This window comes from Myodes glareolus, chromosome 15 (genome assembly GCF_982192425.1).
Source record: "Myodes glareolus chromosome 15, mMyoGla1.1, whole genome shotgun sequence".
Classification (NCBI taxonomy): Eukaryota; Metazoa; Chordata; class Mammalia; order Rodentia; family Cricetidae; genus Myodes; species Myodes glareolus.
In genome coordinates, this window is record NC_142040.1 from 29,039,491 (window position 1) to 29,062,840 (window position 23,350).

Genomic DNA, 23,350 nt, shown 5'->3' on the forward strand with positions numbered 1-23,350 from the left:
TCAGTGGGGGAGCTGCTTCTTGACCAGGCCTTGTGATGCTAACTGGTATTAGGGGAGTATTGGCCCCATTTATAACCTCAGGTCTCACCACGGCATTCTGTTCTTGCACCAGTTTAAAGTACCCAGTGTACAAAAGACAACACCAGAAGCCATCCAAAGCCATAGGGACTAGGAGCTAATGGTTAAGGTTGGGTGGAGGACAGGAAGGATGGAGCAAAATGAGGCTTTTTTTAAAGAACAAGCCTTGAAATGCTACCACCTAGACATATGTAATTTTACCATAAAAGCATTAAGATGCTACGTCAATAATATTGAGCACACCCAAGCGACCAATTTGTACCTTCTGTTTATAAAGCTGAGTTAGGAAAGAGGAACAAATGGGTTGGTGGAGGTTTAGAAACGTCTCTGGTGAAAACTAGAATTCCAGATGGAAACTTAAGTTTCAAAACAACCTTTATTCTGTTTGAGGACCTAATACAATGCATTAAGCAACTTAAAACGATACATAGCTTCACTGAATCTATAGCTTGAACAGAATGTCAAGGAGGCACACTCCCTCCCCCCCCCCCACCCGGTTGCCTTGTAAAGGCAAAATTACAACTCCCTCTCGTCAAAATCACATCCTCCCTCTCGTCAAAAGACCAACTTTATTTTATCAATGTCATATAAACAGATCTGTAAAAACATTGAACAGAGTGTAGCTTTAAAAAATACACACATATAAATGAGGGGTATTTTTTTTGTTGTTTTGTTTTGTTTTCTTTAAATAGCAGCATCCTGGGCAGCCAATGCTATCTCATGGTGACAAGTTCAGTGTGAAGCTGGAGAGTCTGACCAGTGGAGCCACTTCCTCCCTACCCCCAGTTATTTTATAGAACTATAGATTTAGATTTTCTTAAAAAATAGGAGAATTTGGCATTTTGGAACTTTGTCCCATGTGAGGCATTGTGCTTTTTTAACTGCCCCTTTCTTAAATGACCCTAAATTCAAACAGACAGCAAAGCCCGCTTTCCAACTGACTTAGGTATCATGCATTGCAAAAAGCACAGTTGGGAAAACCAGCAGGAACTGTCTCCCAATAAGGAACATCAGCAGGACTTCCCAAACAAGTTACTAGTTCAAGACCAGATCTATGACAAAGCGATTGGTTTCTCACAAGGACAGCGCACAGACACACACACTGACTTGGCAACACTGAAAACGAGGGTGCGGCAGGAAAGCAAGCCATCCAGACCCGCTCCCTGAAAGGGCATAGCTTCTAAAACCAGCGAGAGAGAAAAAAAAGTCAAATGATGAACTTCTCACTTCATTTGCCAACAATTTTCACCTTTATAAGACAACACAAAGCAACACCAAAGGGAAAAAAGACCCATACACATCTACAAGCACTGCACTAGACATCTGCTTGGTATGGACTTGAACTCGACTGTGGATCTGCGTGGCTGAAGGTGTACTGGAAACACAGTCCATGCACATATACATATATACATATATCCAGGGCCGTGAAGTTGCCAAATGTTGCAAACATACGCTTGCTGCCTTTTCATGTGGTTATGACCACTCTGGTGTGGGACATGAGGTCCCAGCCCTCCCACTTCGACAGTCTAGCTCAGCCTGTTGGCAGCTTAGTGTCTGGCTGTCTTTAGGACGTGACAGTTGGTGAGAAAAACTATGTCGGGACACTTACAGATCAGGAGTGCTGTATCCATCTACACCCATGAGCCGCTCAATGAACGCTTCTGGATGCCTGCCCTGATGGAATCACGGAAACGTTAATGATCAAACTTCTCTAAGGACAGAGTTGGTGGGCATACTAACCTGTCATCAAAAAGGCCTTCAGCAGGACAGGTGTGGCAGAGCTCCCTCTTGTAGGGGACAAATGACATCTGCCTTCTGACGAATGGAAAATCTATTGTACCCAAGTTTATGAGATGAGATGGTTTTGAAAGTCATCATGCAAAGAGCATTGAAGTACAAAAACAGTAACAGAATTTGTAATGAAATGGCCAATCTCAGATCCATTTTAAAATTAAAATGAAGGTTATTTGTATTTGATAGTATACATGATGTGCTATTGAAAGAAAGAAAAGGAAAGGAAAGGAAAGGAAAGGAAAGGAAAGGAAAGAAAAGAAAAGAAAAGAAAAGAAAAGAAAAGAAAAGAAAAGAAAAGAAAAGAAAGCAAAGTCCACCTGCAAAACTAGCTTACAAATAAATGACTGTTCAGTCGTATGTGGCATGGCAGAATGCAGCCACTGGAGGTTGCAAAGCCCAGAGTAAACCCAGGGAAATCATCAATTGTCTGGCAATAAGGACGCAGTCAGCTTAGAGTCAAGTTTGCAGGCTCACAGTCTGGCTGCCTGACTTCTGCTTGAGAGGGTGGGCAGTGACTTCAGAGCAAGAAAAACATTACATTCTATAGACCATTAACCCAGCCACTAGGCTGCAAATTCCAAAGGACACAAAAACCCTTCACCTCAGTCTAGAAAGGGAAGAGAAAGTCGTGGGTGCATCTGATATAGAAAGGGAACGTGAAACCGAAGAGATGTCCCTTGAGTCTACCAGGGCTGTGACCGTGACTTTGGTTAGCTTCCTCTCTTCACAGCACGTGACAATTCCCGACAAACACGCTGGCTTCGCACACGTACATCAGGGTAGGGAAACTCGAAGTCTTGTCCTAAAGATGCCACCACCTGCTCCCTTTCCTCACCGTGAAGTACAGCATGCACAAGGATGTGAGTGAGAAGAAACTGCCATTTGTATCTCTTTTAACAATTCTCACAAAGCACAGCGACCAGCTACTCGGGTCCACTCGCTTTCCGTTCTAGAGTGAACGGAGAGCCAGGAAAATAACAAACGTCCCACGAAAAGGATTGCTTTCCAGACCATGCTTTTGCTGAAAGGAAGGGTGGCTGGCTGCTGTGACTAGTCCAATATTAAAAAGAGAAAGAACACATTTTTCTAAATGCAGGGATTCAACCTTGAAAACCAGTGTGTTCAACAACAACAACAACAACAACAACAAAGCGAGCACGTTCCAGGAACCCCAAAACAAACTCAGCACTTCCTTCATGAGAACGGAGATGCTGGCCAACTGCACTGCATGGAGCTACAGTAGGTCTGGGGTTGCTGGTGATGGGTAACGCCTACCACATTCAGATGGGGAAAGACGGAGACAAGCGGCCTCCCTTCTTCAATGGTTCTCCCCTTCTCTGGAATCCCGAGAAAGTGCGCACCACCTTACCCCCACCCCCACCCCCGTTACAACCCACGGCTACCTTCCCCTTCAGATTCGAGAAGTTCACAATTCACTAGGAAAGAAACATTGCCAGGTACCGTATTTCAAGAGTCTTAAAACAACACTGTTGGACTCAGCAATACTTTGTCATATCATATATCATTTTCTTTTTCTTTTTTATTGAATAAAGCAGCTTTGAAGCTTATCAGGCCCTGCCCAACATTTAGTCAAAAAAAAAAATCTGTTATGAACTTTTTAACCTTGGGCTAACAGCCAAGTACTCTGTACAAGAGAAACTGTAAAATATTTCATAGTTTTAATTCTTAAGCCATTTTCCTTTCTGGCATCCTGTACATTTCTTTTTTTTTAAAAAAAAAAAGTAAGAATAACAAAACAAATATTAACAAAAACGAGAAACAATATCTTCAAGCAACAAAAATCGGGATGAAGGAAGCTTATTCTGAAGGTGTATTTGAAACTGGTAGCAACATAGCAAAAATGAAGAATTGCATAGCGCTGCACGCTTAGCCTCCGGCGAAACAAAACAGAAGCTATTTGGTATTGGTACAAATCCATCTATTTGATAGTTAGTCACCCAATATTATATACATATTTTATATACTGAATGTCATTTTCAAGTCCCCTTGTCCGCACTCATTTTTCTGTTGTTGGTTTGACAAGTTTTAAGCAAGACATTTTCTGGTGTTTCTGTTTTTCCGCCGAACATACCGCATCGGTGTTCTCTCCCGTGGGAGCAGATGCGCCTCTCTGCTCCACATCGTTCATTCATTACAAAGGAAATAACCCACAGTGCAACGTGTCTGGGTTCACCACACCCAGCGACACCCAGGCTAAACCAGGCTGGACCAAGCGGTCTCAGGCGCAGGCTCTTCAGCCCTGTCTACCTTCTGGTCTCCAAAGTTCCAACTTGTAGCTGGTAAAGCTTCAGAAAGCATTAACAAGCACCATGGTTAAAGGCCTCTTTGTCCCTGCACGGAGAGATTTTTTTTGCATTTCTTTTTCTCTGTGTGTTGTGGCTTTAAATTAAAAAAAGAAAAGAAAAAGAATACGGTTAGAAATGTCTAATCATCCAACAGCCCTAGGCTGCTGGGTCTTCCCCGACTTCTTTTTGTCCAAGAAAGCTCTAGTCCCATGTGCAGACAGCCGGCTTCGTTTCTGCAGCTCAGTTCACAGGTCGGGCTGGAGAGAGAAGCCCTCTGCTTCCCAGAGGCCTTGGGTGGCTTGAAGGTGAGGAACTGGATCCGAGGGCAGCGCGCTTCATCGCCTCTGTTGTGCATATACCGGGTATGCTAGTGTGACATTGAGGGAGTCATTGTGCTGCACGAGGGACGTGTGTTGATAATGTAGCACCAGCTCCTTCAGGGAGCTGTACAGGTTGTAGGGCTCAGCAAAGCCGTAGCCGGTGGCAGTCTTGTTGATGACGCAATGCTTGACTTCGCCGTCTACCCTGGAGAGGGGAGAGGGAAGCAAAAGAGCCTTTTGAGCAGGTCTCAGACAATCTGGAATGCTGCCGGATATTTTTTTTTTTTATAACAAAGTCATCATCAGGGAAGGGCACAGTGAGGGGGTCTGTGTCCCTCCTGGGGAGCCGAAGCCTCAAAGCCACAGTAATCTATTAGCGCCACTTTTACTGGTCAAGCAACACACACAAGGGCTGATCATCTGGGCCTGCTTCACTGGACTGGTCAATGGTTAAAGGGTTTAAAGGAGAGAGGGGCATCACACGTATTGGGGTGCCTGTGAGATATGAGATGAGTGCTTGATAGATGTGTGGTTGCATGTTACATGACAAGCATGTGACATGTTACATTTGGCAAGCATGTGACAAGTGGCAGTTCCCCACTTCTTAGGTATGGATAGCACTAAGATGCCACGTTCTAGCTCTCCTCCAGCTACGATCACCAGGTCTCAGGCTCTCCGGGAAATGTCATCATCTCTCTCCATCTTGGCATTTATTCTGAATTCTGTTCTCTCATTCTCTTGTCCTAACCAAAGTTCTCCCTCTCTCTGTCTTATAGAAACAGCTCTTACATGAAGCAGTGATTGGCCATAGAATATAAGGTACTTATAGTGTCTTTCCACACCAGAGCACATTTATTTCTTTGTCCCAGTGATGCTAGTGACTCTTTTGATTAACTCAGGGTCTCCATACACAGCCTATGTTGATCTCGGTCACTCTGAACGCTAGGATTACAGACATCTCGCTCAACCTTCAAATTTTACTTTTCAAAGTACTCCCTAAACTATTATGAAATAAATCGAACTAGGCTACAAGACAGAACTATGCCTCCTTCCGGGTGTATCTCTGCATGACTGCAGTGGGGTCCTACCTCTCTTTTTGCTTTGGTCAGTTCTTGAAAAATTCCTTTATCTATTTTCGGTGATGTTCTCACAAAATCTAACCTTGTATTCTAACTACACTGGCTTTTAGAGGGGTGGGGACAGCGGGAAGGCAAGGCCACTTCTGTTTATAATTAAGATGAGGGGGTAAAAAGACCTCAAGATATCTAGGAATTAACTTGCCCCAATACTGGAACCCAAGTCCCAGCTGTCCTACTATATGGTGACAGGTGTCTGTCAGGTTCTTAATGGGTTTGTCTGGCCAGACTAACCATAGGATATGATCCTCCAAGGTGAACATGCTTTCAGATCCTGATCTTTCAAATGAGTAAACGAAGGAAACATAACGAGTAAGTTTTCCAGAGCTACTTACACTACAGAGCAGGCGTAGCAGCCCTGCTTACTGCTCTCCCGGACTAGAAAAGTGCCATCTCGCTTCCCTCGTAATAGATTCTCGGCTTTGTTGCGGTTGCTGCTTCCGACATTCCAAGTCTTCTCATCGTGGTGGGGCAGGTCCTCGTCGTCTTCTACCAGTGAGTATTGGCTGCCCGGGCAGAAGCAAAGGTGAGCGAGAGAGGGCAGTGGGAAGTCCGGCCTGCCCCAGGGTCCCCTTTCAAGCAGGTGGATCAGAGGACTCCGCCTCCTCACCACCCCTCCCCCAGGGTGAATCGCTAGCAGAAGTTATCACTATCTCCATCTTCAAATCGGCAACCACTCTTAGGTACCTGAGCAGACCGTCCTGAGAAGACTGCCAGTGCTCAAAGAATTCAAACCAAACATATACTTCACCTTCAAAATAAACTAAACAGAACTGTTTTTCTCTCACTGTTCCAAAAATATTTGGGGATTTTTCTGAAGCTCAGGGACATCATTATGGACACCAGAGTCGATTTACACAATTACGGGGAAAACGACAAGCAAAATGAAACAAAAAACAGCCCCGTCTGCCTGGGCTCAACTGTCCTTTTGTAAATCACTGGCTAATGCTACTGAGCTGACACAGTTTTGCTTGCCAGACGTGCTAAGGCCGGCTGCCCCCATCCTCGGCGGCTACTTACTCTTCATTGTTCTCGCTGCCCAGCCACTCGTTCAGCTTCTTCTGCCGAACACCTTTCTGTGTTAGCCACCTGAAAGAGTTTTGCAAGAAAGAAAAACCATTGAGGACTCATCTTTGATTTTTAGCCCCTGTCAGTTCCTTCGGGCTCTGTTTCAAACACTTACATCAAGTATTGGTCTCTTGTCTTTCTCAGCTGAATGAGGTCTGGCTTAATGCTGTTCATGCGCTTGTCAATCTCACGATACTCAGCTGCCTGCTTCTTCAGGTCTTCCTCCAGCCTCCTCCTACTGTCAATGATCTCACTGATGCGCGACTTCAGCTTGTCATAATTATGCATAATCCTGCAGGCAGGAGAAGAACGTATTGCTAAGTATCTGGGCACACCACGCAAGGTCCCCCCAAATTTAGGAAGCTTTGGGTATTCCATTTTAAAATTGCTCAAATGCCAGGAATGGGGAGCACCAGTCTGACCAGTCTTAAACAAGTTTTGTGACTTCTGTCACAAGGGTACTGGGGATGGGTACTGGGGGTGCTCGCGGCTCATCTACCTTTGAATTTCTTTCTCGTTGCCTTCACGTTTAAACTTTTCTATGTATTCTTTGCTGTACCGCTCCTGGGTTTGGCATTGTTCCTCAAATATTTTTATGGTTTCGTTAAAGGCTTCAATAGCTGTTCTTTTCATTTGAATTTCCTGCAACACAAGTTTCATAAGACAACGTCATCCCTCTCAGAACACGACTTCTCACGGTGAGAGACAAGCTAGCTAGTGATGCGAGGCAAACGTGCTGGTCGGTACAGGCTTCCAAGGGCGCCAACAGCTTAGGTACAGGGGCCCTCCTGGCCCCTAACAGCCAGATGCTTAAGTTCCTTATTGAAATGGTGCCGTGGCCATGCGGGGGCCGTGCGATTTTTCTCATCAACTCCAAATCATCTCTAAATTGCTTGAGCCTGACACAACATCAATGCTATGTAAACAGCTGTGTTGTGTTGCTTAGACAACAGTAGCAAGGGGGCGGGGGGTGGGGAGAAATCTGTACTGTATATCCTCAATACAGGACCAGGAGGTAGGGAAAACCGGCGCGCGCTCTGTTGGCAGGGCTGAACAGGAATTCACAAACTCTGGCTAAAGGACATAGGAAACAGACGTTTCTTGTGGAGAATTTTCTATCTACCTTCACTTTTCAAAATTACTTCTTTTACTTATTTTTTTTTTTGAGATTACAGTATAATGATATCATTTACTCCTTTCCCCTCTTCTAGACCCTCCCGCACACCCTTCCTTCCTCTCTTTCAAATTCATGGCCTCTTTGTCACTAACTATTGCGTGTGCGTTCCTAAATATGTAGGTACAACCTCGTCAGTCTTTTCAATTAATATTATTTATATCATCCATGCTATTTTCTCCTCTGACAATCAACACAGTGGACACAGTCACTTCTCACAGCAGAGGGGATGGGTATGACATTTCCACCCCAGAGTTTGGACAAACCGCCATTAGCAGCTATTATCAAAGTCCGGCCTAAACAGAAGTCTCGAGTCAGGACTTACGTTGCATCGGCTGAAAGCTCACAACAACCCTGCCAGTTAGAAGCAAGCCTAATGTGGGATTCTTATACGCATGGGCTCTACTGAAATGGGTTAGACACAATTGTTCTTTCGAATCTGATTATAACACGTGTTAGTTCAAACTATCTTAAACTCACCTGGGACGTACGGGTGTATTCCTCATATAGTCTATCATATTCCCGACTTTTTTCTTGAAATTGAGTATTATATTCGTGTAATTTTTTCCCTACAGCTTCAATATTATCTTCTTTGACAACTTGATCCTGGAAGGATATACAAGGGGGAGAAAAACTCAGTTGATAAGGTATTTATTCCTGTAACAGTCCTTACTGAAACAGCCAACATGTTATCTGATTCAGCCATTGTGAAATTCCAGTCATGGTGAAAAGTTTGTCAAAAGCCAATTTCAAATTATTTTCCACGCTGGAGAGTGGCTTGGCCCTGTGCTCCTGCGGTGGGAGGAATGCTGATCAAATTACCTGCTGGTATTTGGACACCGGGTAGAGTAACTTCACATCCAGCTTGGGGTTATACTGAGCGAGAGACTCATTCCGGTAGTGGGTTATTAGTTCAACCACAGAGTTGAAGGTTAATGGATCAGAGAAGCCATATTTTCCATCTCGGTGAAAGATTTTGATTAATTTGTTATTTCCTCCTTTCCTGTAAATACAATAGAAAACTAATGACTATTAAAGTTTTCTGATGTAGTGGGAGGGCTCTTAGAAGAGGGAGACAGGAGAAGGAAGTCGGGGAGAGGGAAGAACAAGCATGTTTCGAAACTCTATAATGAAACCCATTACTTTATGTGCAGGTTTAAGGAGAAAGAACTCTAATGAAGAGATGCTTTCATGACATCCCAGACATCCCCACTGCAGCTGCCTCCCTGGCTCACCTTAGTGTAAGAGTATAATCGCCGTGCATCTTAGTAGACGCGTCTCGTACCAAGAAGGTCCCATCCGCTGTATCACGGAGCTTTTCATTCACTTCTTCCCTGGAATGAACACAACGAAGGACCATGCTTACTTTTCAACTTTGAAAGACCACACACTTACAGATAGACAGACAGACAGACAGACACACACCCCATTTCCCCTCCTGCACTCAGGATTGCTGTACCACTGGGCCATACCCTTAGCCTTCACAGATACTGAGCACAAAATCCAGAGGTCCCACCTCTTACATCCTCCTGTCCTTGTGGGGTCACGTGTCACTATCGCACATAAAACTAATTAACAATTTTTCTTTGCTTATAAAGAAGTGTCATATATTCATCCTACTAAAAATAAGTGCATGACACCTACACTTATGCATACATACACCCACTTATACTATTGGCATCTCTATAACACAAGGATTGTTTTCCCCCTTTGAAAACAGTTCCTGATAAATCGGCAGAGAAAGTCAGCCCACAAAGAGGCTCTCCCAGCCCACTCACTAACCACTCCAAAAGCTCCAAGGGTTTATGAGGGAAGCAATAACCTGGATTCCTAAAGTCCTGCTCACTCGAGAGAAAGCGGGCAGTGCTCTGTCACCCTGGGAGCTTCCCTGACATCTCGGTCCACAGGGAGGCTTCCTGGGTATTTAATTTCCTGTGTCATCCAGCACCCACACTGCTCCGGTGCTCGGTGACTTTTCTGGTCGTCTTTGGAAGAGAACCAACTATGCTTCATGCGTATGTTGGATGACATCCTAAAAATGGAACTCAGCAAGCTGGCGCTCTCTGTTCTACTGAAAGCCTCCCTGCATCTGGTGGCAAGGCAGAGCCCCATGGCCTTACCTTGAGATGTCTCCCCAGTACCACTCAGCATCCTGTAGGGACATGCTGTTCATGCCGTTGTTGGCTACCGTAGTGGGCTTGGGTGGCTTCGGGGGCAGTGCTGCAGGCAAAGGAGGAAAAGAAAGTTGTTTGCAATCCTGTCTCCAAGTGCACCTTTCAAATTAGGATCCCATCTTTTCAGCTGAACAACATTTCATTGCAGCAGCGAAGAGTAAGGAGGAAGTGGTTTAATTTTATTTTAATTAAAAATGCACAAAAATTCTATTTTCAGTTAAAAGGCAGTTGAATTTACTAAGACATTTACAGTGGAAGGGGGGAGGGGGAGAGGACACCAGAAATTCACAATTCTATGGATCACAGTAGGCATTTGTTTTCAAAAGAAATCTCAGAATATGGTTAAAAACAAAAACTAAAAAGGAAAAAAAAAGTAGTGCAGAAGGGTGGGGGGAGGACGACACAGACAGACAGACAGACAGACAGACCTAGAGGTTAAGAAATAAATAGGACTGGCTGTGGGAGAAAATGTCAATGCTAACCAAGAGTCGACATTTCTACCTCTAGGTTTTAGCTGTATTAAAGTTGTGTGCCCAGGCAGCTCCATCTAAAGAAAGTAACTAGGAACATCTGAGCAGCAGAAATAACAGGAGTTGGCTTTCCTTTCTTCGCTTCCTTAATTATGAAAGACAAATTTGGTTGCTCTGTCCTGTAGGAGCGCGGTAATCACATTTTTTTTTTTTAAAGCCCTCATTTTACGGCAGGGTGTTTTAAGAACTGGGTTTCTCTATGTTAGTTCTATGTTAGTTTGTTGGGCATGGCTCTGCCAAAACCCCTTCAGGAACCTCCTGTCTGACCTACATCTCCTGAGTCTTCAGTCACCATTCTGCTGGGGGGACACTGTGCTCCACACGTTAGGTTAGAACCCCTATCCTCTTCAATGTCAAATCAGTGTGCACGTCCAGACAGAAAGGTGACAAGACGCCCTCGGCATTGCTGAGTTTCCTCATTGCAGGGAGGGCTGACCCCAGAGGGGCCAACCAAAAGAGCCTAGGATTTTTACCTAAAAATCTGATACCACTAACTTTGAAAGCACTGTGACTCTTTCAATTTATGCCCCCAGAAGATTTCAGGTGTCTAGCAAGAGTCTTTTACAACGGCGAGGAAAGCCCACGTCTTTTGCCATGGTAGTCTCTCAGCACGAGAGCAAGCTAGTCTCCAACATCTGATTCACAAGCGCTTCAGGTCAGCAGACCTGAGTTTGAGTCACTGCTACCTCTCACGAGCTTTCTCAAGCACCCGGCATTATCACAGCAAAGTACCACGCTGCCAGAGTCCACAGCCAGCAGAGAAAACAGCACAAAGGACACGTCCCCTTAATTAAAGGAACAACACACAACAATATAGCCCAACTTGCCAAGGATCATAATTAACAAAGGACGCCAGGAGCGGAAAAAGTGGAATCCAGTTCCCAGCCATTCAGCAAGAACCAGCTTGTATCAAATACAGCCTGAGCGTGCTGCTACAGTCAAACAGTCTGTTTAATTTTAAAGTTCTAATCAGACTAATTTTAAACCGTGAAACAAATTAGTAAAAATAGCAACCTCGAGAGAATCTGTTAACAGCAGCTTTCCAAAAAAAATTAAAGTCAGAAAATTAACTAGCTTCTCCATTAATACTGCAGTATTACCTGGTGGATCCATTTCTATATAAAACATCAAGTCCGTGCCACAGTTTATATCTGTCTTGGCACACTCTAAGTCCAGGTCTTCCATAGTCCAAACCGTGGTGTACATTTGTGCGAGAGTTTCCTCGGCTGTGCCCAGTTATAAGAAAAGAGTCCGGCTTTCTTTGTAATGCTGCCTTGGAATTCATTTTAAAACCTATACGGGGCTGCACTGTAACCTATTACATCACACGCCCCAGCCAATCAAGTCAGAAAAATGTCACCAGACCACTCCTGCTTCATCGCTTCTCCTGGATGCCAGCTTCACACGGCCCCAGCCTCTCTCCGAGAGCCTCCATGCCACACAGCTGCAGTGTCTGCACGCTCCTCGTTTCGAAAGGTGTTTAATTTGCCTGCTCTCTTCCAGCAGTGAGTTCTCTAATTCCCTTTTATTACTCCCTGCAGCATGGTACATTCCGCTGTTGGCGGATTGACAACGGCTGATACACCGGCAGCTTCTAGCTCCGTCCCTCAGTGCATCTGGGCTTAGAGATAGCCTGGCGAGTCCGTGGTATAAAAATCTTACAGAGGCAGCAGACTACGGCCCTTAAGCTCTATTTTACAGACCTTAGATATCGCTTCTATATGTGAGAGGCAGGAAGGATCAGGCGCTCTGAATATTTAAGACAGTCTTCCACAATTCTTAAGCATGGCCATAAATGTACCACATGAAAAGGGGAAAGCTAAAAGACAGTACTCAAACAAAATGCCTCTACCAGAATATCCCAAGGTCAAAACAAGGCTTTACAGAATAAATCATGCAAACTCAGCGCAGGAATGAAGGCGCTTATTATTTGCAGAAATGATAGCATAATGGTCAACACTGGTAAATTTCAATGTTTCTACCTAACAAGACTGGACAATGAGATGCTTCTGCCAAAATAAGAGGCCATATATCAGAAGGCAGAGTTCAGGTGCTCTCTGCCAAGTGGCTCACTCAGGAACCCGTCTCACTGCTAGCTGCTTTAAAAAAAGGTGATGTAATCTCTCTCTCTCTCTCTCTCTCTCTCTCTCTCTCTCTGCCCTCCCCTCTTCTCTCTTTAGCTCAGCGCCTTACTCGGGGACAATACTCCTTCTTAGCAGTGTTCAATATAAAGAAATCAATTTCTCTACAAATCTAATGATTTAGTTTAGTTCTTTAAATCATTCTGCATGTGATTCTGTCACGGGAACTGGAGCTTCATGTACACTGGCACTGTGAACCAGAATCTCTTGACATTTACATGATTGTGGAGGGTACGGCTCCAATGTGAATGTGGCTTCATTTTAAAAATGAGAGTGGGCTCTGTGGGGGTGTGTGCTATGCACCCGTGGGAAGGCTGATGGAACACAGAAGCCCCTTTAGATTTTTACCACATTTGGAATCACACAGTATTAGAAGTGGAGCAAGGCATTCTCTTCCCTGGCTGCTGTCCACTTGAGTCCCCTCCCTAGGGCATTTCTGCCTTATTGGAGACAGCAGCAGACTCAACCCTGTTATTTCCAATTCACACTTCTCTATTTGCCTGTAAGTTGAAGTAAATCTAAACTAAAATTCAAATATCTATCCTAAAATTCAAATAAAAATGGTAAAAGTCATGGTGAAGTATGTCCTTAGAAAAGATGGAAAAAAATAATAGTTGAATAAAAATGTTGAGTCTTCCCCAAAAAGTAAAGGGACAAGTTCCTATACTTGGCAGTATAACCCATGGATCATCCCGAAAGGGCCAGTGTGCAGTACTCCCACAGCAAGCCTAGCTGCAGATTGCTGCTGCCATGTGGCAAGGGAACCCAAGGGGCAGGTCAGAGACAGGTGATTTTCCATGTTCTGCAAGCTCTGGCTTGGTCCCAACTTCCTGACCCCCACTTTCTAAACTCTAAACCTAAATGCCATCTCTTCCTCCACAGTGCCCCCCCCCCCCGTAGGACAGAAGGGAGTGTCTCCCTTAATCGCCCATCTGCTCTCCCCAGGCAACACTCACCCAGGCGCACACACTCCCAGTGCACACACAGACACTCATACACACCCGCTCCAGCCAAACTAGAGAGGACGGCTTGCAGATAAAGAGCCCGGTGCGGAGAAGTGCATAAATGAAAAGCGACTTACTTTGTAGGTTATGCATTTCAGCGGTTTCGCTTTGAACTGCCAGTATCCCACCGAGAAAAAAAAAATCCAAAGAAGCTGTTCTTCTACCAAGTGGGCCCAGCCCCCGAGGCTCCCCCGCCCGCCCGGCACCGGCAGTCGCAAACCTAGCAGGAGGAGAGCGCGCAAGGCGGGGGCGCGCGATTCTCCGCCCGGCAGCCGGTTCCCCCAGGCTAGGCTGTAGCCGGTCCCTCCGCCCCGAGCCCCGCCCCGGCAGCACGTCCCCGGCTCCGCAAGCAGAGCCCCCCTGGGTGCGCTACTGCACAAGGGAAGAAAGGAGCCCTGGCGGACGCTAGCCCGTCTCGCTCAGATAAAGATCGCGGCTTCATGATTAACTTGGGCAGGTTCAAATATTTGCTGAGCTAGGGATTTGGGGAGGGGGGAGGGGCACCCAAGTCAAAGTCAAAGTTGTCATCAGGCTGACAAGTGACCGAGGCAAGGCTAACTTGCTCATTTTCGCCCTGGAAATGAGAAGGGCATTGTAAGGGAGCGCTGAAAATAGTCCTCCCTGGTGGCCATGGTGCCTGTATGCGCAGGCAGCCCCCGCTCCGGGGGCTCAAGTGGCCCCGCAGTGAAGCGGCACAGGAAATGGCCCAGCTAGTTCAGCAAAAAATAGAATCAAAGCCGCGTTTGTGAAGGCCTGAACCTCTCGGAACAGCCCAGAACAGGGTGCCTCACTCTCGTGTCCACCTCCTCCCACACATTGGCACAGTTGGCCCCGCAGGTGTAACAGGAAAGCCCTTCACAGAGAGAGCATCGCATAGGCGCACGGGCTGGCAGCCCCAGGAGGGCATCCTTGCAAGCCCAGATTTTCAAGAGGTCAACTTCAGCTCACCTTCAAGGTCCTAGGACTTTCTAAGAGGTGTGTCTGTACTGGGTTAACTGCCTGCTGGGCTCGCTGGGCAAAGGATAGGGCAGAGAAGGGCACATCTTCCTTCCTGTGGATTCTAGTCCTTTATTTGAGAAAGTTGCAACTAAGTTTAGGGTTGTTGGCTGGCCAGAAACGAATTCAAGTCTTTTCCTGGGACTTTTCCATTGCATTGCAGTGTAGACAGAAGCCTCCACTTTAATCTTTTGAACCATAAATAAAATGCACAAAAGTCTAGAAACCCAAAACATAACAGTAATTTAGATATTACCCCAGGCAATTCCTTCATACTATAGGACAGGAAAAACCCCCAAACAAAAAGAACTCAACCTTCAGATTTTTGGCACTAAACTCCATTCTCTGCTCTTAGCTTCCCTTGGTCAAGGAAAGTAAAAACTGATAAGAAATGGAATTTACTTTCTTTTAGGCCACATGAAAAAAAAAAAACATAACTATAACAAAACTCTGGCTTCCTGGTTTTCTCCTTTTAGCTTAAGAAAAATAAATTTGCTTTCTTATATTCATGCATTGCCTTGCTTTTTAAAAGTGCCCCTCTGGAAGAAACAGACACTTGGTTTCTTAAGCATACCTGTCTGGACCTACCTCAGAACCTTCTAGAGAGATTAAAATGTAACTCTGAGAGTCTCAAAACAAAGGTATCTATGGTAAAGTAGTACACCCCAAAAAGCCTTCAAATAGCCATGAACACCTTGCTGCAAACAATTTCCTCACAATGTGCACAATCAATCTGCTACCACGGACTCTCTACCATGGGGCTGCAAATGTGAGAAGAATCTGTCCCCACTGATAAGATTCGTGCTCTTCATAAGTTTAGGGAGGGCGCCCTCTGCTGACCGAATCGAGCAAATCACTCCTGTTTCAGAAAAAACCAAACTTCCCATTTCACCTTCTCTAGAACCAAGACGCCCCACAAATGAAGAGATATAATTACAAATATGCTGCTGAATATACAATTCACTAATAAGCCAAAGGCACAGATGTCACGACACCTAGGAAATAATTTCCATTTGGCTGTTAAGCCTCTTTAAGAAAATCTGTGCTTTCTCAGTGTCCCATTTACCTGGGACTGCTGAGACCCAGGACACAGGAAACCTTGTTAGTCTAGCTGGAGGCTCACGTCACCTTCTGGATGTTTCCAGCTAGCCTGTATCCCTTTCTTCCGGGGTTCTGTACAACTCCCTCCAGAGGCAAAGATGGGCCATGATTCTGCTTTGCAGCAGATTGCACCGAGTCAGGAAACTTTCTGATCATTAACATGGGTTTGAAACTTCTGGGACATGGTTTCTGCCCTGAATAAGTCCTCTCCAGGCATGGAGGGACCAAGGATCTGAGACCTAGAAAGCTTGCTTCTTCTCAAAGGACTCTGAGCGTCACTATTAAAGAGCAAAAGCCATGAAAATGGAGGCAGCAGAAAAAACTCAATGAATCATAATTCATCGACGATAAAGGGAATGAGTTCCTTTATAATTTTAACAGAACACAACTTAGAAAGTAGGGCCATCCAGTAGGAGGTAAATCTATAACTCCATGTCCTGGGGTCTCAAAGAACACACACTAAGGAAGAACATGTTAATAAACAAACCCAGGTTTACATATGCAAAAAGTCAGAGGCAGGCTAAGGGCTTTCTGCAAAGGCACGCCCACTGTCTAGTGGGGAGGGGAACTCTTTTCCCAGTGATTAGGGCCACCTCCCCTCACCCATCCTGTCCCTTGAGAGACAGAGAAGGCTGTGCCCTGAAAACAAAAGTAAAACCTTCCCCCAGCACGTGCACAGAGCTCACAAGGCTGGTGCAGATTTTGAGTAAAACTGGCTGGTTTGAATGGGATGGAGCTGGGCTCTCCCTCCATTCACCTCTACCCCTCTCTCAGATTATGCATCTTTTTCAAAGTTTCGTTCCTTACCTTTGAAACAACTCAGGTAAGACCCCATTTGAATCCCAATGGGGGAGGGGGAAATTGAGAGCAAAGTAAACTATTTCCCCCGGACTTAGCATTTGCTTGCACCTCAGCCAAAAACCCAGCCCAGAGCATTTCAAACACGACACATGAATTATGTTCTTCAGGAGGGATGTTTTGCAATGCACCAGCGGTTAAAAATTAACTCTGACAGGTGTAGGAGGACAGAGGGAGAAAGAGCCACTTGTTGCCTCCTCCAGGCTTGGCGGTGCGATGTTAGACTCCAATTATGCTACATTAGCATTTCTGAATACGTCCGTGAAATCCAAAATATGGGCGGTATTCAGAGGTACCCTGTGTTCACTGGACCTGTTTCTGCTGTGGTTGCCCTGTCGAGATCAGTTTAGTTCTCCATGTCTGGGCAGTGGAAGAAATTCCAGAAAGCCTGCCACTCAGCTTTAAACATACTGAGGGCTTCTTGTAATAGAGGGAAGGCAAGCTGACAGCAGAGCTCTGAGAACCCACTCTCTGCATCACCTGGCCGCACCTGTGCCTCCTTCCATAAGAGCAAGAAATCTTCACCTCACAGGGCCGCCGGACACACAAAATGAGCTGGTGTCTAAAGTTTCTTGGAAAACCCAAGTTTATCAGTGCTATGAGTATATCTGGAGGAGTACTAGTCTGTGCTCAGATCTGTAACTGGAAGGGATCAAAATGAGAAATAGCTTTTGTCTTTGCCTTTTAGAAACGTAGCCAAACCGATAAAACTAACAGTTTCGGGGAAAAAAGAAAAAGAAAAAAAAAATAAAATAAAAAAAACACGGGACAGTTGAAGAATAGGGAACAGGGAATCAAGATTACACACACAGTGGCTGGGCCGTTTTAACCTGCACAGAAAGCACACACTGGGCCATAGATGAAGTGGATGGCACAGGGGACGCTGTGCACAGTCGTACATGTTGTGCACCGTGCAAAGGCACACTGGCAAGGTGACAGGGGGAGCGGCACTGACATCCAGGCCATTCCACCCACCAAGCCACGCGGTTTATGTCAGCTCATTTAATCCTAACAACCCTGGGAGAGAGACCCATTCTTCTCTCCACTGTGTATCTGATGAAGCCTTGTTCCCGAAGCTACCCACCTGGCCCTGCGGCCCTTTGTTCCATGAGGTCCATAGGCTCTTACTTCCCTCAGGTTTAGCTCATTACATTCTAGAAACTTGAGAAGGCTTTTTGGCTGGACACTGAACACAGCCCCATGGTTTGAGATGGTTCCAGCAGCTTAGGTGTATACAAAGGTTGCAGACAGGACAGGCTGGACCCAAAGGTAGCTCCTGGACAGATCTCCCTGTGGCATACACTGGTCAGGTAGCAGAGCAAGCCTCTCATCTCTGTATCTCCAGGGTCCCAGTGGTACCTTATGACCCTGTCACTTAAAACGAGGCCTTACGTCAGTGCCTGACGGGCCAGTTTGGAGAAACACATTCTTAAGGGACCGACCGCAGTGTACGAATGCCCTAGATGAGTGTACACAACCTAAAGTGCACAGCCTCAAACACTCTGGTTTGCTGTCCATTGCAAATCAAAATGCCATTTTCCTTTGCTCCAGTTAGAAATGGGCCTGGTTTTCGAGGCCCTTTTCAGGGTGTATTCTTCCATGAACTTATCTACTCAGTTACCCCCAAAAGTCGTCAACTGTACCTCCAAATCTCTGTCTTAGAAGTGCACTCCCAGCTTGAATTTAGAGGCTTCTTTAACAGACCTTATTTAAGAAGATATTTTGGCCTCAGGCATCAGCCTTATCTTTCTAACTACTACCTGGTAGAACCCAAGGAAGCCAGAGACCCATCTATCTGCCACACAACAAACACCTCCTTGTACTCCTCATTGACAGGTCCCTCAAAGACTCCCTTCTGTTCAAAGTGGCAGTTTAGATAAATGCCTGATTTATGAGCATTCACTGGAGATGAGGTTCCAAAGCCCTTGGGGACTCTTGCATGCTGGACTGGTGGGGAAGGCACTGGATTCCCACCGGGCTGAAGAGGTCATTTCTTTTTCTGGGATACCCCGCCAATCACTGCGCTGGAGCTATCCTGGAGCCCAAAGGTGTTCAGGATGAAGGCACCTTCCCCTACCCTCTTGTGGGTGGAGCATGAAATGAGAACCTGTGAGGCATCCATTTAATCCCAAGGGACCTAGACAATGCTCAGGGTGGCTGGAAATTACCACATGAAATGAAAAACGGTTCAGAGAGGGCTTAAGAATTACTTGGGTTTAATCTGTTTTCTTTCCTTCCTTCCTTCTTTCTTTTTTTTTTAAAGTCTGCACAAATACTGGGACAATCCAGGATGTTCAATCTTTGTCATCCTCAGCAGCAGAGCTGATGGAACTAATCCTCCTTTGAAATTAGTATGCCAGTTTCTACGTGGGGGACCTGTCATGCTCTTCTGTGTATCAGGCCACACGATGATACATGCTTACTTTTAGAAGTCAGTCTGATAAAAGACATTTAATCCATTTATATTAAACTCCAGTGGTGCAACACCCCTCCCCCCCAAAACAGACAAATAAGACCTTAGTAATCAATTCATTTGTAAAAGTCCCATCTGGATTTCAACGTCCCTGTCACCTGCCTGATGAGGTCAGGGAGTGGGTGTTACGGAGAAGGCCATGATGACCAACTCCTCTGTTCCCCTCACCCCCACCCCAAGCCCTACAGGGCAACCAAGCACAGCTGTGCTTTTTCTCCAGGGTGCATCTCAATGTCAGTCAGGAGGAAGTGAACAGTTGCCGCTCAGCGCTTTGGCTGGGGCCTGCCTATTCTTGGTGCCCTCTTCCTTCCTAGCCTGTGTGGTTAGTCTCCGCGTAGGCCGTCTAATGGCTCACAGCCACATCCAGGCCCCACTCTCATGCTTACCCACTGGGGCCAAAGGCAGTTGCTGAACATAACCCAGTGCTCCTGAATCCATCATCCGGTGCACTCTGTCTACAGCTCCAGGGATCCCCATTAAACGCTGTTTGCTGCAGTTTGGAACCTTTGGAAGATACCATGCTTGCCTCCTCTATGGTCATGCTCACGCTAGGGACAATATTTTGGGTCAGTCCCACAGAGGCCCTTCCAAAATCTTGCATCTTGAGCACTCATCCATATCCAGTCATTTCAGGGTGGAGTTTGAGCCCTAGCCCTTGCCTCTCGCAGTCTGCTGCATCCAGATGCAAAGAAGCATAGCTGGCCATGACAAAAAAGCCCAGTCTGCGCTCTGTCCCAGTGGCTACTCACCCAGCCGTGCTAATCTGCATGAGTTACGCATCACAGAGAGCAGAAGCAGGGTGCTTTGGTTTATAAGCCTGGGCACACATGAAGAAGGCAAGCACAACCTCTCCTGGCCCTGCAACTCTACTTCACCTACTAAGGCCTGACTAGGAATCTAAATGAGCGGCCCTGTGTGCTACTAGATCACAGGTTGTTTGGACTCTCTAAGCGACACGCTGCTTTTCTAGGTGTGTCGGCACGCTCTGCCTGTTCAGTGAACAGCTAGAAGACCGCCTGGTTTCCAAGAGGTATCTGGCTTGCCCCAACTGCAGTCAACACTGCTTTCATGCTGCCTGTGTTGTTGAAAGTGTTTGTTTTGACAGACATTTCTTGGCATAGTCCCTTCCAAAACACACACTCCAAAATACTTTAAATTATATAGTAATTATAAATCTCCCCCCCACACTGTATAAGTATTAGAAAAACCCAAAAAGAAAAAAAAAAGTCAACAGCTAAAACGAACTCTATAAATTTATTCAGCAGTCTAAAGCATAGAGGTGTCGGGTCCAGAGAGCTCGCCCTATGCTCATATAAGACAGAAAGGTGGAGGCAGGAAGGAGGCTTGAGGTCAGGGCCAGCCTCTGCTACAAAGTGAGTTCAAGGCCAGCCTGAACTATGTGGTGAGGCCTTGTATCGAGCTTGTAAACTTAAGAAAAAAAAGTAAGACTAAAACCAAGATAGCTTAAATTTTGCAAGATCTGATATGTACTGCATAGCCCACCACTGTTATTTTTCTGTGAACAGTAAATTAGCATATTATTAAACGTTACAGTTGTACCAGAAACCTGCATTCATTCAGAGGAGATAGAAACCACTGTTTCTATCTGTATGGGCTTCCTTTTGTAGCTAAGAGAGAACACAAGGGTTCTAGCATTAGCTTGATGGTACCTACACATAGCCTTACTCTGTTTCTTGCATTTATTATTTGTTTTCAAAACTTGTATAAGTAGGCCCAAAAAGCCTACTTATAGAGGCCCAAAAAGCCGAGTGACTGTCAAATATTGCAAAGCCTTACCTGGTGCTGGCTGTCGTTCATTCCATTCAGTTGAGATTAAAATCTCTATCACTTTTATGAGGTGTTCAGTATTATCAGAGCTGCAAAAAGAAAGGTGGTTCGTGAGAATCGTCCTTCCTAAAAACAATACTGACTCCAATCATCATCCTACGGAGGTGTATGGAGCAAGTCCCAAGAGATGTGCATCTGTGGCCAGGATCTTCAGACACCCTTAAATAGTCATTAGGGCCACCCCCCACCCCACAACATACCCCTAAACCTTCTTCTCATCTTTCACTTACCTGGATGCTGGGAATCTAAAAAGCACAGGGCTGAAAATCTCAGAGAGGACTCTTGTGTTCAAAAGATTTTTGCTGGAGGCTTGAGAGAGCTTGAAGAAATGCTTAAGCAGATACTGAAGCGTAAGCCAATATTGATGAGGTATATTAGGCGACCTAATGAGCTTCTTCAACAGCTGGATGTAGTCTTCAGGGCTTTGTACTTCTACAAGTTACAGAGAGAAATACAGGAAACAGAGTAAGGCTATGTGGAGGTGCCGATGAGCCAATGCTTGAACCATTTCAAATTTCTGCTATAGCTACCAAAGTAGGCCCAGACAGACACCTTCAAGAGAGGCACCTAGGACCTTTGTCCTTCTTATTAAGAAATGCATTGTGAGAAAGTAAAGGTCTCCAGTCAAATGAAATACAAGAAATTCTTCTTGTAAAAAAACCACAAAATGTTCAGGGTGTGCTCTCAGAAGCCTGGCCTCCATCGAGCAGCTCCAAGCCTGATTGGCTACTTGCTCAGAGCATCAGATAAGGAGCAGAGGTTAAACTTTGAAGGTCACGAACCACAATTTCCTGTCCCCAAAGCACTGAACAGAGCCTTGGCTCCTGATGCTGAGTGCTCCACCCTCGCTACATTTCATTCTGTGTGTGCAGGGCTGTGGACAAGAAGATTCCTCGCCGTGCATTCTAGTCCTAGGTCTCTGAATCTGAGGCTAGTGCTTGGAGAATCATGGCCTTCCCAACTGCAGCGATGTCTGCAGATCGTGATCAGACGTGAATTAGCCAGTTTAACACATGGGCAGACTTCTAAGCAAACACAAATCTAAGTCTCTTCTATCAAATACTCAGATGCTGTGTGGAAAAGGAGGGAATCTGGGGCGGTGATTGGTGAGGCACTGGAGGGCAGCTTGGAATTTTCTCAATGCCTGCTCCTTATACCCAGCACTTCACAGAACAACAGACCTATCCACATCTCAGTTACCTGGGCGGAGAGGTCTGGAGAGAGAAAACCCACCTTGGGCTAACGACATCATTTCGTTGTAAACAGCTACTGGAATGACAGGATTTGGTAAGTCCAAGAGATAGCGTTTGAAAGCATCTGCTAAAACCTGTACGTCAATCATTTCCAAGTCCACTGAGGCGGCATCTAGGAGAGAAGCAATTGAAGAAATATTTCGGGCATTCATACTTCTGGTGGGCCAATTTTCCAAATGTGGGACTTAAAAAAAGACACAGGGAAGGAAGCAACGTGAGGGAAACAGAAATTATTGCACAGTGACAACTGTTTCTCATAAGGCAGGCTCCTGAATTTTGGACAGAACAGCTTTCCTTCCCATAGCTTTTGTCCCACGTAATAAGCATTCAACACGCCCAGACTTTAGCTATTATGCTGGTATCACTTTCCTTCGGGCAACAAAAGACAATGCCGTTATTACTGATAAGTTAGCATCCTCCCTCGTGGCTGTGTTGACACTCAAAGTCCCAATGCTCCATCACTATTTGGAGATGGATCCTAACACAGGTGATTAGGTTAAACAAGGTTTTAGAGTAGACCCTGCAGCCAATCTAACGAGCATCATTGTAAGAAAAGACAAAGTCCCAGAGACACCAGAAATCCGTGAACCAAGGAAAGGCCATGTGAACAGGTACTAAGAGGCAGTTGCTGGGGAGCCAAGAAAGAAGTCTCAAAGAAAGCAAACCTTCATTGTCTTGGATCTACACACACACACACACACACACACACACACACACACAGAGAGAGAGAGAGAGAGAGAGAGAGAGAGAGAGAGAGCGAGAGAGAGAGCCAATGTTTCCTCAAACCACAATAGGGAGATGAAAAATGGAAAATCCCAGGTTTTCTCAAATCTGAACTGATAAATGCTACATAAAATTCAGTCTTAACAGAATGCTCAGCTAAATATCAAGATACTACAGCATTTGAGCAATCAGTTTCAAGATTACCTGTAGAATAATCCAAGCCATTCCAGAAAGCTTCTCCTGATGCTGCTATTACCTAACCTGAGAGCATCCAACTAGCACAGAGAAGAGGAGCGAGTTTCTCCGATAAATCCATCAGCTAGAAAGGAGGCCAAGTCATCCAGGACCGGGGTCGCAGTAACCCAAAGCGCTT

The 23,350-nt window shown here is 45.6% G+C and overlaps 1 protein-coding gene across 3 annotated transcripts in view; it reads right to left on the reverse strand.

The window, feature by feature from the left end:
- Positions 1 to 435: 435 nt before the first annotated feature.
- Positions 436 to 23,350, reverse strand: part of Pik3r1 (phosphoinositide-3-kinase regulatory subunit 1) — an 85,915-nt gene continuing 63,000 nt past the window's right edge. Inside the window, exons 5-16 of one of the 3 annotated variants that reach the window (XM_048442906.3) lie at positions 22,235 to 22,366; positions 21,232 to 21,433; positions 20,951 to 21,030; positions 9,997 to 10,096; positions 9,112 to 9,210; positions 8,699 to 8,879; positions 8,357 to 8,482; positions 7,202 to 7,344; positions 6,818 to 6,994; positions 6,655 to 6,723; positions 5,970 to 6,140; positions 436 to 4,703 (exon numbers count right to left, since the gene is read on the reverse strand). In XM_048442906.3, coding sequence (XP_048298863.1) covers positions 4,514 to 4,703; positions 5,970 to 6,140; positions 6,655 to 6,723; positions 6,818 to 6,994; positions 7,202 to 7,344; positions 8,357 to 8,482; positions 8,699 to 8,879; positions 9,112 to 9,210; positions 9,997 to 10,096; positions 20,951 to 21,030; positions 21,232 to 21,433; positions 22,235 to 22,366 — 1,670 coding nt within the window. In that variant the 3' untranslated portion in view covers positions 436 to 4,513. Of the gene's footprint in view, positions 4,704 to 5,969; positions 6,141 to 6,654; positions 6,724 to 6,817; positions 6,995 to 7,201; positions 7,345 to 8,356; positions 8,483 to 8,698; positions 8,880 to 9,111; positions 9,211 to 9,996; positions 10,097 to 11,680; positions 11,816 to 13,802; positions 13,950 to 20,950; positions 21,031 to 21,231; positions 21,434 to 22,234; positions 22,367 to 23,350 lie in introns of those variants that run through there. The other 2 variants (XM_048442908.3, XM_048442907.3) reach the window with 2 other exon arrangements.